At 41.0% G+C, this 13625-nt stretch overlaps 1 protein-coding gene across 1 annotated transcript; it reads right to left on the bottom strand.

Moving 5' to 3' along the window:
- Positions 1-4843: 4843 nt before the first annotated feature.
- Positions 4844-11772, bottom strand: GKN2 (gastrokine 2). Its single transcript, XM_039239560.1, has 6 exons — positions 11761-11772; positions 9765-9815; positions 9198-9335; positions 7056-7166; positions 6051-6207; positions 4844-4926 (listed from the first exon to the last, which is right to left on the bottom strand). The coding sequence occupies exons 1-6, from the start codon at positions 11770-11772 to the stop codon at positions 4844-4846; spliced, it is 552 nt and encodes a 183-aa protein (XP_039095491.1).
- Between the last annotated feature and the right edge of the window lie 1853 nt (positions 11773-13625).

The following is a 13625-nucleotide window of genomic DNA, read 5'->3' as shown; positions in this document are numbered from 1 at the left end:
TGCCTATCCTACTTTATCTTCTTAAGGGAAACAAGAGAGATGGAGCCTAGATCTGCTCACCCTCGGCACCCCTGACTGCTATGTAGCTGCTATTTGAACAAGTGGAGGTTCTGTTAGCAGGAAAGGGGGGCTGGGGAATGGGGACTACATGGGGAATGAGTACTCAGTGGATTTTTGTGCCGTGTAATACTGGAAAACTCTGATCAGCAGTAGATGATGGGGTTCCTGGGTGGCTCAGTTGGTTAGACATCTGACTCTTGGATTGGGCTCAGGTCATAATCTCATGGTTCATGAGTTTGAGCCCTGCATCAGGCTCTGTGCTGACAGTGTGGAGTCTGCTTGGGATTCTCTCTCTCTCCCTCTCTTTCTGCCCTTCCCTTGCTCATGCACTCTCTCTCTCCCTCTCTCTTTCTCTCTCTCAAAATAAACTTAATTTTTCAAATGTTTATTTCTTTTCAAAAGAGAGAAAGAGAGAGAGAGCATGAGCATGGGAGGAGCAGAGAGTGAGGGAGACACAGAATCTGAAGCAGGCTCCAGGCTCTGAGCTGTCAGCACAGAGCCCAACATGGGGCTCAAATTCACGAACCATGAGATCATGACCTGAGCCAAAGTCAGAGGCTTAACCAACTGAGACACCCAGGTGCCCCAGTAAATAAATAAACCTAAAAACCAACAGATGATAAACATTTCTTTCAAAGGTCTTATCTTCTTTAGTTTCTGCTGCTTTGGGTCACTCTCCAGTGTCTTCAAACACCTATTTTTCTAATGTCTTATCCAGGTTTGTAATTGTTATGTCAGTAGGGTTAGCCTGATATGATGAGTTAATTCGTCATTTCCAGAAGCTAGAAGCCTCAATATTTTTGTGGGTTCATCAGTTTATATTTATTATGTTTGGGTTAACTAATGCTTAAACTCATTCAATCAGTTGTTTAAACAAAGACTTTGCATAATAAAGTATTTGCTGGGCTCACATACTCTACTCCTGGGAGCTCTGAATGAACAAATTACATTTAGTTCTACCTCAAGTAGGCCACTGAGTCTACAGGATGTATCATTTACTGTGAGGAGCAAGATGTCTTAGGAAATTAGGCCCTCACCCTGAAGCCTTACCAGGATTCCTACCAATCCTCCATTGGCACACTCATGCCGTGACCATGCCTGCTCTCTCAGGCTAACCCTGGTAGCCAGATCAGCTCTTCCAGCAGCCTTGATGCCTTGTTGTGTTGGGTCCAGACTTCCTTCTCCTCCCCAATGGCTTTGGGCATACAGTGACTTAACAGAGGTGACGATACTTATATCAGACAAAATAGACTTTTAGTCAAAAACTGTCACAAAAGAAAAGAGGGCCATCACATAATAATAAAACGGTCAATTCACCAAGTAGGTATAACAATTATAAATATAAGTACACTCAACATCGGAGCACCTAAATATAAAATGTAAACCTGGGTATATCTGAAGTGAGACATGGACAGCAATACAATGATAGCAGGAAACTTTGATACCTCACTTTCAATAGTGGATAGATCATCCAGACAGAAAATCAATAAGACGACAGCAGACTTGAATAGGCCAAATGGACCTAACAGACATGCAGAGAACATTCCATCAACAAAAACAGAATAAGATTCTTCTCAAGCTCACACAGAATATTCTCCAAGAGACATCATATATTAGGCTACCAAACAAGTCTTAACAAATTTAAGAATCATTTCAAGTATCTTTTCCAACCACAATGGAGTGAAACTAGAAATCACTAACAAAAGGAAAACAGGAAAGTACACAGAAATTAAGCAGCGCACTCTTGAATAACAATCTGATCAGAGAGAAGTCAAAGGGAAAATTAGAAAATATCTCAAGACATACAGAAATGAAAATAGATGACATCTTTCCTCCCCAGCCCTTAAGAAGGAGCTCCTTTATAAAAAATTTTTCTAAGTTTATTTATTTTTTGAATGAGAGAGAGAGAGAGAAAAAGAGTGCATGTAGGAGAGGAGGGGCAGATAGAGAGGAAGAGAGAGAATCTCAAGCAGGCTCCACATTGTCAGCATAGAACCTGATGTGGAGCTCGAACTCACAAACCATGAGATCGTGACCTGAGCCAAAGTCAAGAGTCAGACGTTTAACTGACTGAGCCACCCAGGTGCCCCAAGAAGGAGCTATTTTTGAAGAAAGTTTAATGGAGCCCAGCCTTCCCTGTAACTTCCGTTTGGACACATTCCTTTTAGACATGTGCTGGTCTATCTACCTGCTGTCCCTAACAGGTATGCAGCATGACACCAGCACTGAGCAGGGTTACCTGACCTAACGAAAGCAGAGTCAGGAAAAAGCAGAACTCAAAAGTTCTGCTTTAGAAACGGGACTAACTTTGTAAAAATGAATGAGGATAACACAGCCCCAAGCAGTAAATTCCAGAGTGGGGTGCCAATCATAACACTCCCTCCACCCACCACACCCCTACCAGTCCTGGCCACAGGAGTAAGAATGTGCTCCCAATCCCTCCTCATCAGGGAAATACAAATCAAAACCACACTGAGATACCACCTCACACCAGTCAGAGTGGCTACAATGAGCAAATCAGAGAACTCTAGATGCTGGCGAGGATGTGGAAAAACGGGCACCCTCTTACACTGTTGATGGGAATGTCAACTGGTACAGCCCCTCTGGAAAACAGTGTGGAGGTTCCTCAGGAAACTAACACTAGAACTCCCCTATGACCCAGCAATAGCACTGCTAGGAATTTACCCAAGGGATACAGAAATGCTGAGGCATAGGAGCACATGTACCCCAATGTTCATAGCAGCACTCTCCACAATAGCTAAAACATGGAAAGAGCCTAAGTGTCCATCAACAGATGAATGGATCAAGAAGATGTGGTTTATCTATACCATGGAATACTACATGGCAATGAGAAACAATGAAATCTGGCCATGTGTAGCAACATGGATGGACCTTGAGGGTGTTATGCTGAGCGAAATAAGTCAGGCAGAGAAGGACAAATATCATATGTTTGCACGTATAGGAGGATTAGGAGGAACTTGATGGAGGAACAAGGGGGAGAAGAAGGGCGGAAATGGTGGGGGAAAGGGAGAGAGGCAAACCATGAGAGACTCTTGAATGCTGACAAAAACTGAGGACTGATGGATGTGGGGGGGAGGGGGGAATGGGCATGGAGGAGGACACTTGTGGGGATGAGCACTGAGTGTTATGTGGAAACTAATTTGACAATAAACTATTTGTATAAAAAAAAAAAAAAAGAATGTGCTCCCAGATGATTCAGTCAGGCTCCTTTCCAAAGATTCTTAAATTAAAACTGATTGAACTTAGAATGAAGAGGAGTCCCTTCCTTTCTGATGATGATACTGGGAAGGTAGTGAGGTTGGGGCTCCCAGTGGTGGTGTTTCTATCATCCTGGAGAAAGTTCATGTAAGATACTGAGGCTGACATGCAGAGGGGAGGAGAGTCAGAGATGGAGAAGAGTCTGGCCACCTTCAGGCACCTAAGTCTAGCCACCCAAGATGAGAATATCCCTGTTTTTCTAAGGCAAGATCAGACAATAAATTCCACCCTCCTTGCCTTAGTTAATTTGACTTGGGTTCCATCACTTGCTAACGCCAAGCTCCCAGCTAGTGCACTCTGCCACTCATTTGGCATGTTATACACTTTTTACTGTCGCTAGCAAATGCTTTCACACAAATGTCTCATTTCCCAACAAGAAAATAATTTCCTTGACAATGGTAGTTTGGCCAGCATACCGATCCCAGTGCTGAGCACATGGTTAAGTGCTTTAAATATATTTATTAAAGGTTATTATGAAGTAGATGCACAGCATCAGGAATAGGAGTAGTTGACAACAGAAATTCTTGTTAAAGTAATTTCTCTGTGTTCTGAACCTGCACCCAGGTGGCCAGTCCATAGGAGAACCAGCCCTATGATCTGGGAAGGTGCCCACAAGACACAATTTATTTGGAAGATTGGGAATTGCTTTCCTTCCGTATAGTGACTTGGCATTCCCAGTTAGTTTCTCACTCCTGTCAAGATTTTCAGTAATGTTCATCTTTTGCTGGGTGATGGGTGTTCCCCATGACCTCTCCTCTCACTCTAAGACCAAATACATTAGAATAGTATTTACTAAGGTTGAGTCTAGTGCTTTGATGAGCTAAAAGGCATTTTCTGAAAAGCCTGTGAGTGGCCCTCCAAGCTGGGTGCCTTGTCATAGGGCATAGTTTCCTTCACCTGAGCGGTCAAGTTGTTTGATAAGACTACAGCAAACCCAACCGCCCCCCACATCCCAGGGTGGAGGCCCATGCCTCCTGCAGGCTGTGCAAGTGGTTGGTTTTTGTTTTTAATGAACATTTTGTTATATTATTTCTTTTATTCAAGTATAATTCACATACAGTGTTATATCAGCTTCAGGTGTACAGTGTACTGCGTCAGTAATTCTATACATTCCTCAGTACTCATCAGGGTAAGTGTACTCTTAACTCCCTTCATTTTGGTGGACAGATGGGCAGCTGGTCTGGTGCGCAGACACAAGACAGACGCCTGTACCCAGATGACCAGCCTGCAATGACTCAGCTTTATTATCTGGGAAGCTTCACACCTTGTGTGCTTTACTAGAAGTCCCAGCAAATTCTTTTCTTCTGTGTGTTGACATCAACATTGTTTGGCTTCCCTTTGCTGTTTATAAAAAAAGCAAACACCCAGATATCTGGAAATATAGGATTTATGTTTTACTACTAGTCTCAACATTAGTTGGGGTGTTGGGAAAGAGCTTCATTTGGCTGCTGAGTGGAAACCAAGGGGATGTGTCTTTGAAAAGAGGAGCCAGTGGGCTCGATGCCTAAGTGTCAATATCTGCACAGATGGAGATTCCAAAGATACCCAGGAGTCCCGCCTTTGCACAGCCTTTAGTTCGAATATTATCTGAAAAGGGGAAACATTTTTAAAGAAAGAGCATTAAGAAATATTTTATTAGAGTGCAGCAAACCAATGACTTTTCTGTTAATGTTTTATCCAGGAGGTCTGTACATGTATTTTCATGTTCTCCAAGTTTTTAGCTATCATTGTATTGCCAAGGATAGTAATATCTTAGCTTGAATAAGACTGAGAATTCATAGAAGTGCTGTCTGGCTCTGTTTGATTGTTGCATTGGTGACCTGCGTGTGTGCTTTTACTTACAAGCACTAATGACCCTACTAAAAGAAAAATGTCTTAATCTTTTTTTCTGGAGACTAAAGGTATAATAAATGCTAATTATTTTCTTTTTTGTCTACCTTCTGCCTTTCTGGGAAATGTTCCTTGTTTCATTCTCCATCTGTGGCCTGGCCTCTCTTTCCCTCTGGTCACTCTCTCATGTTTGGAAACTTTGTATAAAATACTAGTAATGACTGCAGTGATACATGTTATCTGGATGAATTGGGGTTTATACCTGTCAGTCAGTGCACTTTGCTTGCTCTTTCTAAGACTAGTTTCTAAGACTATCCTAGATTCCTAAATATTTTTTAAAACCTTTTTGAAGAATAATTGACCAATATATATGTATAGATTTAAAGTGTACAAGTTGACAATTTGATATACATGCATATTGTAGAATGATTACCAAGATCAAGATAACACATCCATCACCTCAAATAGTTAACATAAATACTTGTTAGTATGTGTGTGTGTGGTTAATCATGCTTAAGATCCACTCTCAGCAACTTTCAAGTATACAATACTGTTTTCTTGACTCTGGTCACCATGCCTCACATTAGAGAATACAATAGTTTTTCCTTGGCACCCGGGACATTTAAAAATTTCATCCTCTGTGTTAACACATCAACTTCTGCAGCAGACTATGTATTCCTTAGGGGCAGAGTTTTATTCATTTCTGTGTCTCCCTAACATTTAGCACAATTTCCACACATGGCAGGTATGAAATTTCCAAAGTAAACCGAATTGGGTCACGTTCCACATCGATTTGCATTTTGCAGTACACTTAGCAGAGTGCCCTGCACATGAGGGTTTTCAGAAAGTACTTGAGGAAGGAATAATTTATTGATACTCACGTGTCTTTTCCACCATTTCTCCCTTATACAGGGGGACATGACTGCAGAGCTGCTTGATGGGGGAGCCGAACAGGAACCAGTCTATGTGAGTGAACAGAGACTGCAGCGGGTTGTACTTGACCCAGATGTATTTGTCAGAGTACATGTTTTGCATAGCCTACAGCAGTAGAATAGAAGGGCTTAAGATAAAGTAAGTTGACATAGTCTTATGTGCCTTATTCTAAACTGACTTTTTCTTTTCGTTTAAGTAAGCAGAAGGCAGTCAGGAATCTCAAGAGACCATCACTTTCTGAGCACTTAGTCTGCAGGGGGGCCTCATTATTACCAATGTTATCTTACTGGGGCAGCAATAAAACCCAGAGAGGGTGACTCTCATGACAAAGGTGGCACAGGTGGAAAATTAGAGAGGAAGAATTAAACATCAGCTTCCCAGCCTCGTGCCGTGTTTGTTTATTCTCATTACCCTATGCTGTTTCTTTGCCTTTCGTGTTGTTGGATATTATATATAACTTTACTCATTTTTCTGCCAATCACTGTTTCTGAGAGCCCTGCTGTTCAGTCCTTTCTACAAAAACACTGGGATTTATTATAAGCTGATGTTTTGAGGGCTGTATGGTAGAAGTCAAGCTAAGAGGGGAGCCTAGGTTGATCAGTTGGTTAAGCTCCCAACTCTTGATTTCAGCTCAGGTCATGATCTCATGGTATGTGAGCTCCAGCCCAGCATCGGGCTCAGTGTTGACAGCATGGAGCGTGCTTGCAATTCTACCCCCTTGTTCTCCACCCTTTCCTTGCTCGCTCTCTCTCTCTCTCAGGATAAATAAAACCAGAAATCAAGCGAAGAGATACACTCCTGTCCCCAAAACAATAAACGTGAAAACACTTTAACAGGTGGAAAGTACATATCCACAGTAAGATATAATATCCTGATCTTCCCCTTTACTGTCTTTATTCCCATACCGGTACCAGTTTTCCCGCTGCTCAAGAACCGGAAATACTCAAGGGTACCTTCCTCTCATAGATGTATCGTTTTAGTTGGTCCAAAGCTGGGATGGTTTTATGGTTCATCTTCAGGATGTAGCAGGCTCTTCGGGAGAGCACCCTGGATGCAATGTAGCCCTGAGACAGCAAGAGCACAGTTACTGGCCTTCCTGGTTCCCTGGGTTCCGAACTGGTGGGGATGGTGTTTGAGCCTTGAGGGTGCACAGTGAGTGCAAGTGACTGCTTTTCAATCTGCCATCCATTCCAGTCACGGCTTCTTTTACAGGGTAGTTTAATTTTTTCCCCTTGCCCTTTCCATCTCTGAAATTGTGCAAACCCATGATTTGTGCCCCACCTGTCATGCTTTGTAACCAGGGCCTGTAGTTTGGGTTTAACAATTAAGAAGCATCAGCTCCGGGGAAGCCTGGGTGGCTCAGTCAGTTGTGGGTGTGACTTCAGCTCAGGTCATGATCCCACAGTTTGTGAGTTCTGAGCTCCGTAATGGGCTCCCTGTTGTCAGCGCAGAATGCCTTTCGCATCCTGTCTCTACCCCCCTCCCTCCCTGCTTGTGTTCTCTCTCTCTCTCAAAAATAAATATTTTTTTTTAAAAGAGGAAGAAGCAGCTCTCTCTCTTTCTATTGATTTTGTTCTGCTTTTTCCTCAATTTGGAGTAAATTGAGTATTCTTTAGAACTGTGCTCTTCAATATGTTAATTACTAGCCACATGTGGAATTGAAATTGAAATTCAAATTAAATAAAATTTAAAACATACTCTCTCTGTCACACATCTCAAGTGTTCAGTAGCCACAAGCGGCCAGTACCTTCTCTACTGGAAAATGCAGATATGGGACATTTCCAGCATTGTAGAAATTTCTAGTGGACAGTGCTGCTGTCCTTAACTCACTCACTGCTAACACACACATGCTTCGTCTATTCTCCCCTCCTCCACTGTCTTCTCTCCATCCTTTCTCCACCTCAGACCCAAGCTGGCTGGACAGGTATGAGTTGGAGAAAGGTAGGATGAAAACAGCAGCAGTGAGTGAGGGCCATGGAGCCAGAAGGAACCGAAGGCCATCTAACCTTCATCCCAAACGGAATTTTCTCTATGGAATTCCAAATAAATATACAGTCTGTGAGACTGTAAGTAATTAAAAAATAAAACTCTTCTAGTTCTTATTTTTTAATTCTCGCAAGTTGCCAGTTCCTAAAATTCAAAAATAGACTGAGGCAAAGCCTGATGACAGTGGAAATGGCTAAAACCAAGTCCTTACCACTCTTTTTTTCTTTTTAAAGACTCTTTGGGGATTTCCTTGAAATCTGCTTTTAGAAAACAATTTCAATACAACTTCCTCTAAAACTGTATCTTTCAAAAATTCTATACTTTCAAATGTGTCCTAGAACTCCCAATGCCAATGAGGGAGAGGAATGTAAGGGGGTTTCTACAAGAAAAAGAGAAAAAAAGCGTGTTCAAATGTCCAGTTGGATGGTCTACAACCACAGTGCACAGCTCTCTCCTGCAGGCCCCTAGTCAAGTGGTACAAATGAAAAACAAACAAACAAATAAATGGATAAAGGACTGAGTAACTTTCCTGAGCATGTTTCTGAGACTTGTTAATACCAGTAACAGAAACTTGGAAATAGTTTGGAGTTTTTGGTTAATATATTTTCCTTCTTCCTGAAGAAGTATGATTTTTTGCATATCCTACTTATATAGTCAAATGTGTACAGTTGTTCTGGATTTCTGCTATTCTGTGGTGGTTTATTCCATAATCATTTTTTTCTGCGTAAGTATTTGTATTAGAAGCCCTAAGTCACTTATTTATTCATTCAACAAATATTTTTGAGAGTCTGTGTGCCAGGGCTTGCTTTAGGTTTGGGTCACCCTTCTAGGCACTTTCTGAGCCTGCAGTGAGACAGTATCATTATGCTTCCAATTTTCCACCTGAAAAGGTCAAGCAAGTGTGTGTTTCCTGTCACACTTTTCTGTTAGAAATGGTTTTGTTTGTTTTACCGTCAATTGCTTGGTTATCTAAAGGGAAAAGCAGAAGTCAGGATATTTCGAAAGCATTGCAAGGATAGTTCTTGGAATTCAAATGCACAGTAAATGGCTAACTCTTCACCCTTGAGAAAACCAGTCTCGAGGAATGTAAAAATTCCCCTGCTGCTTACATGTTTGTAGTCAAAAACCGTGGTAGAGGAGCATGATCCTGCATGGATGTTAACGATGGCGATATTTTTTTCATTGTCGACTGTCACTGTCTCCTGAAGAGTGCCACCATTGTTGTTTGGGCTGATGATGTTATAAACCTAGATTAACAACAAAGACATAAAGGTTTCTCCATAAATCATATGCATTGGAAAGGCAACCCTCCAGGTAAAGTCATCCACTTGCTGTGAAGAGGAGATTGAAGCCTGAAACCTCCTCAGTGGCATCCTAGACCAAAAGCCCATGCTTAAATAAGAAGGCGAAGCTCTTCTTCCTAGTTTACTATATTATATATGGGAGAAGTAATGAAATCACAGGAGAAATGAAATTGACCACATTTTACAGCAATGGGTTGCATCTTTTAAGGTATTACAATTGTAAAGAAATAATCAATCTTATTTATTGCACTATTGGTTATTTCTGGGATTCCATCCCAAACAGGGCTCTCTCCTGTACTTCAGATTATCTTTCATCTTCCTTTCCCTCTCCCAATATCTCCAAGATATAAAGTCCATTAGGAACCAACTTACCTCGTATCCATGAGATTGTGTCCCAAAGATGGCCAGCACCAGACACACCACCTGAAAAACAGACCAGTTGCATCCATTCCATTGAGGGCAAAGGCATAAGGAGACACTGGACAGGACAAATATAAGTATCTCACAAAGTATCTCACACCTAGAGACACAGGTGGGTGGTCATGAATGGTCAACAGTTCACTTCCAAAATGTGAAAACACATTCACTCATTTGACAGACATTTATAGAGTTCATGCTATTTGTCAGACACAAGGTTCTACATTTAACACCCAATTCCCAGCCTTTCCCAACATTATTATCTTCTGGGGAGCATATGTTCCTATGCCAGGAACAACTTGGAGCAAGCCAACAGTGAGGAAGGATTTATTTTACTGTGGGAATACCCAGGTGCGATCAACACTGGATTTGGATTATAGGAGTCAGGTTTTGTTTTCTGGTTTAAAAAAAAAATATATATATATATATATATATATATTTAATTCCTTGGGGCTGAGAGGGTAAAATAGATTTAAAATGGATTCATGAGTGACAGAGATACAATAGATTCCCAAGGAAAACTATGACAATAGGATGCTTAGAGGCATGGTTAGCTTTTGAGGCTGACATCAAGGAAAGTTCTATATTCTCCTTAGTGATGCCATCAGACAAATGTTAGGCTAACCAGCTGAGACTGACATTGAGGCAGTTCTGACATTTTGCTGTAGTTATGTTAAGAGTTATCCAACATGTTGATCCCAGATTTGTGCTGGCTTTTCTGAACATCACAGTGTATTGCACTGTTGTTGCAAACCACGTATGGAGGGAGTCCGCAGGGAGGCAGATATTTTTAAGAACCGTCAGTAGAACAGTCACTAATAACATTTCTCTTCTGATGACTGGGGATGAAGTGTCTGATGAAAACCTGTATGGAGATATCCGACCTGCCTACCTGCATAGTCACACATCTTCTCTGACTCCAGGCCAGCCCTAGTAATCTTTGACACTTCTCTGTATTCTACTTAATGGGTCTACAGAGGTTGGAACAGATTGGTAGAGGACTGACCACCATAGTGATATAATTAGAGAGAGCTCAAGAAGTGTCCCCTACACCCAAATAGCCACCCACCCAACACCATGATTAATACACCATGGTTACCGCTTTATTTCAGTGATAGATCTCCTCTTGGAAAATCAAGAGAGCGCTGGGAGAGGGAACTCTTTAAGTCAACCATCTTGAACATCTGATGGAGAGGAACTTAGCATTTTGCTTTTTCCCCTCAAAACTAAATGAGAATAGGGGCTATATGACTGCTGGAAGGAGTTCCATTCTGGATCAAAACACAGTCCTGTGTTCATGGAGCACTGCAGCATGAGCTGTGGGAGATGGGGCCAGGGCTGGGATTGGCAGGAGGAGACGTGGTCATGGCAGGAATGCTCCTGCCAGTGGGGTCTGAGAGGGCTACATTTCAAGTCTAAACTTCACATTTACTGGCATGGGAAAATCACATTCCTCTGTGACTCAGTCTCCTCATCTGTGGAATGGGTAATACTACTTAGCTCACAGAATTGTTGACTGAATAGATAAAAGTATTTACGTGAAGTCTGTAGCATAGGACCTAGTAGGCACTTAGAAAAATGACAGCTGCTATTATCTTTTTTTTTTAAATTACCACTTTTTTTTAAAATAGTAAATGCTGCTGTCCTAAAATGCCTACAATCTTCCCAAGCTTGTGATTATTTAAAATTCTCCAAATCAAAATTCTCTAGATATTTTCAAAATGCTTTCTTTGCATTCTTTAATAAACATCTCAGAAAATAGACAATGGACAAATAAATATCTGACTTAATATTCAACACCATCGCTGCCAAAGACATTATTTAATTCAATCACAGAAGCTTAGAAACATGCACAGTGTTCATCTAAGACTTCTGAAATCGAAGGCGCATTGGATTTGAACATTCTCTGCAAGAGCCACAAGAGTATAAAGAAACATAAACAAATACTCACGAGGATTTTCATTTTGCCTGATGGGAAGAAGGTGCCCAAGCAAGTGAGGCTACCAGTGCAACTTCTACCCTTTATATTAGCTTTAAGGTGTGGAAATCTCTTTCCGGAACAATTAATTTGGAAAAGGCCATGTCTGTATCTCTGACCCACCCCAGCAAACTCCGTTATCAGGATTGAGACCCAGTCACATAACCAGATATCAATAAAGTTCATTAGTCAGTAGTAAAAATTTACCATTTGGTCACTCCGTAAATATTCCTTGCTTATCTGCATTATGTTGCAGTTAAGATTTCAAATTCCACCCTTTAAAAATATTACAAGATGCTTGTTCTACACCAACATCTCATAGGCATACAAGGAAACAGTCCTACTATCTGTTCCTGATGTCAAAATCCTCCCTTAAGACTTGAGATGGGTCTTCAATGTCTTTTCAGGGCTGCCCTCCATTTTGAATACTTGCACCCAAAGACTGGACATAAGACAAGAGGTAGACACTGGCTGAGGGGCCCCTATGACCTTATTTCTTAGCCCTGTTGAGGTCGGTCCCAATTTCCAGAGATTCATGAGGAACAAGGTTCAGATAGCACTCTGCCCAATTACCAGGGTCAGCCAAATTTTTACATGAAACATTGCCCCAAACTCTATAAAAACTCTGAGTTATGTATCTCTAGTTATCCTGAGGTGCACTGAAAATTTCTCAAATAAAAAAAAAGAATAAATTTGAATTTGTGTGATTTTTATAACGCCACAATAAAAAGTGTTGGGCTAGTGTTACAGTGGGATCATTAATTCAGAAGGTGGGGAAATAGAAAAACAAACCATACCTGAAAATGGCAAAACTGTTAGATATTGACAATCACTATGGTCATCAGAGAAATAACATAAGTGATGTCCTTGTTCTACAGCTAGAATGACTTCCTAACCAGCTGCTTAAAAAAAGAGGCTTTGCAAAAGCAGACATTGGGCATTTGGGGAGTTGCCTACTTTACTGGAATTCCCCTACCCTGGCTGGTTAGCTGGCGTGCGTTGGAAAATGTGCTGCTTTATTAAATACTTTTGAGATACTGGCAGCAAGAAGGATTACAGTTTGGTGGTACAACTGCAAATTTTCTTCCATATCCGGGGCCCAAGACCCCAAAAAGCAAGCCGGTTCCCACACCTGAGGCAGACAAAGGTATTACACTCTGCATTTCTTCCTATTTTTGTCTGCCTTCTTTGTATTGATAAAGATTTTACATTCTCCTTTTTTCCCTTCTATTTCTGGAAGTTTTCAACTTTTTATTATTTAGTTCTAACTTTGAGATTTTAGCATGCATACTTAATTTTTCACATTCCCTACAAATCCAAAAGGTATCCTGTATTTTGATCTTCTCAACAAAGACAAGAACTCAGTAACCTTTAACTAATTACTGAGCATTTTCCCATCCCAATATTGTTATATTTGTGCAGCATTTTACGTTCACCTTTATTTATTTTTTAAAAAAAATTTTAATGTTTAGTTTTGAGAGAGAGAGAGACAGACTGTGAGCAGGGGAGGGGCAGAGAGAGGGAGACACAGAATCTGAAGTAATCTCCAGGCTCGGCTGTCAGCACAGAACCTCACGCAGGGCTGAAACTCAAGAACCACAAGGTCATGACCTGAACCAAAGTCAGATGCTTAACCCACTGAGCCACCCCAGTGCCCCCTACTTTCACCATTAAAGAATAACACAAAAATACTTGTTTCCCATCAATAGATAAGTAAATTAATCAAATTTTTGTGTTAATTCTTACTTTTTTATATCCCCAAAACTTTGTTTCTTCTTGGCTTAAGTATATCTTTTATAGTACTTTTATTGAAATCCAATACATGCTAATTTTTTTGT

This window comes from Hyaena hyaena, unplaced genomic scaffold (assembly GCF_003009895.1).
Source record: "Hyaena hyaena isolate Hyena2069 unplaced genomic scaffold, ASM300989v1 scaffold_158, whole genome shotgun sequence".
In the NCBI taxonomy this organism is placed as follows: Eukaryota; Metazoa; Chordata; class Mammalia; order Carnivora; family Hyaenidae; genus Hyaena; species Hyaena hyaena.
The sequence above is the reverse complement of the archived record's forward strand: the minus strand, read 5'-3'. Positions and strand labels throughout refer to the sequence as shown.

Excerpts from the sequence above, each read along its gene's own strand:
- GKN2 (XM_039239560.1), bottom strand. Across the intron at positions 6,208-7,055 it reads GATACATCTATGAGAGGAAG|GCTATGCAAAACATGTACTC; the intron begins GTACCCTTGAGT and ends CTACTGCTGTAG. Across the intron at positions 4,927-6,050 it reads AGAAATGGTGGAAAAGACAC|ATAATATTCGAACTAAAGGC; the intron begins GTGAGTATCAAT and ends TCCCCTTTTCAG.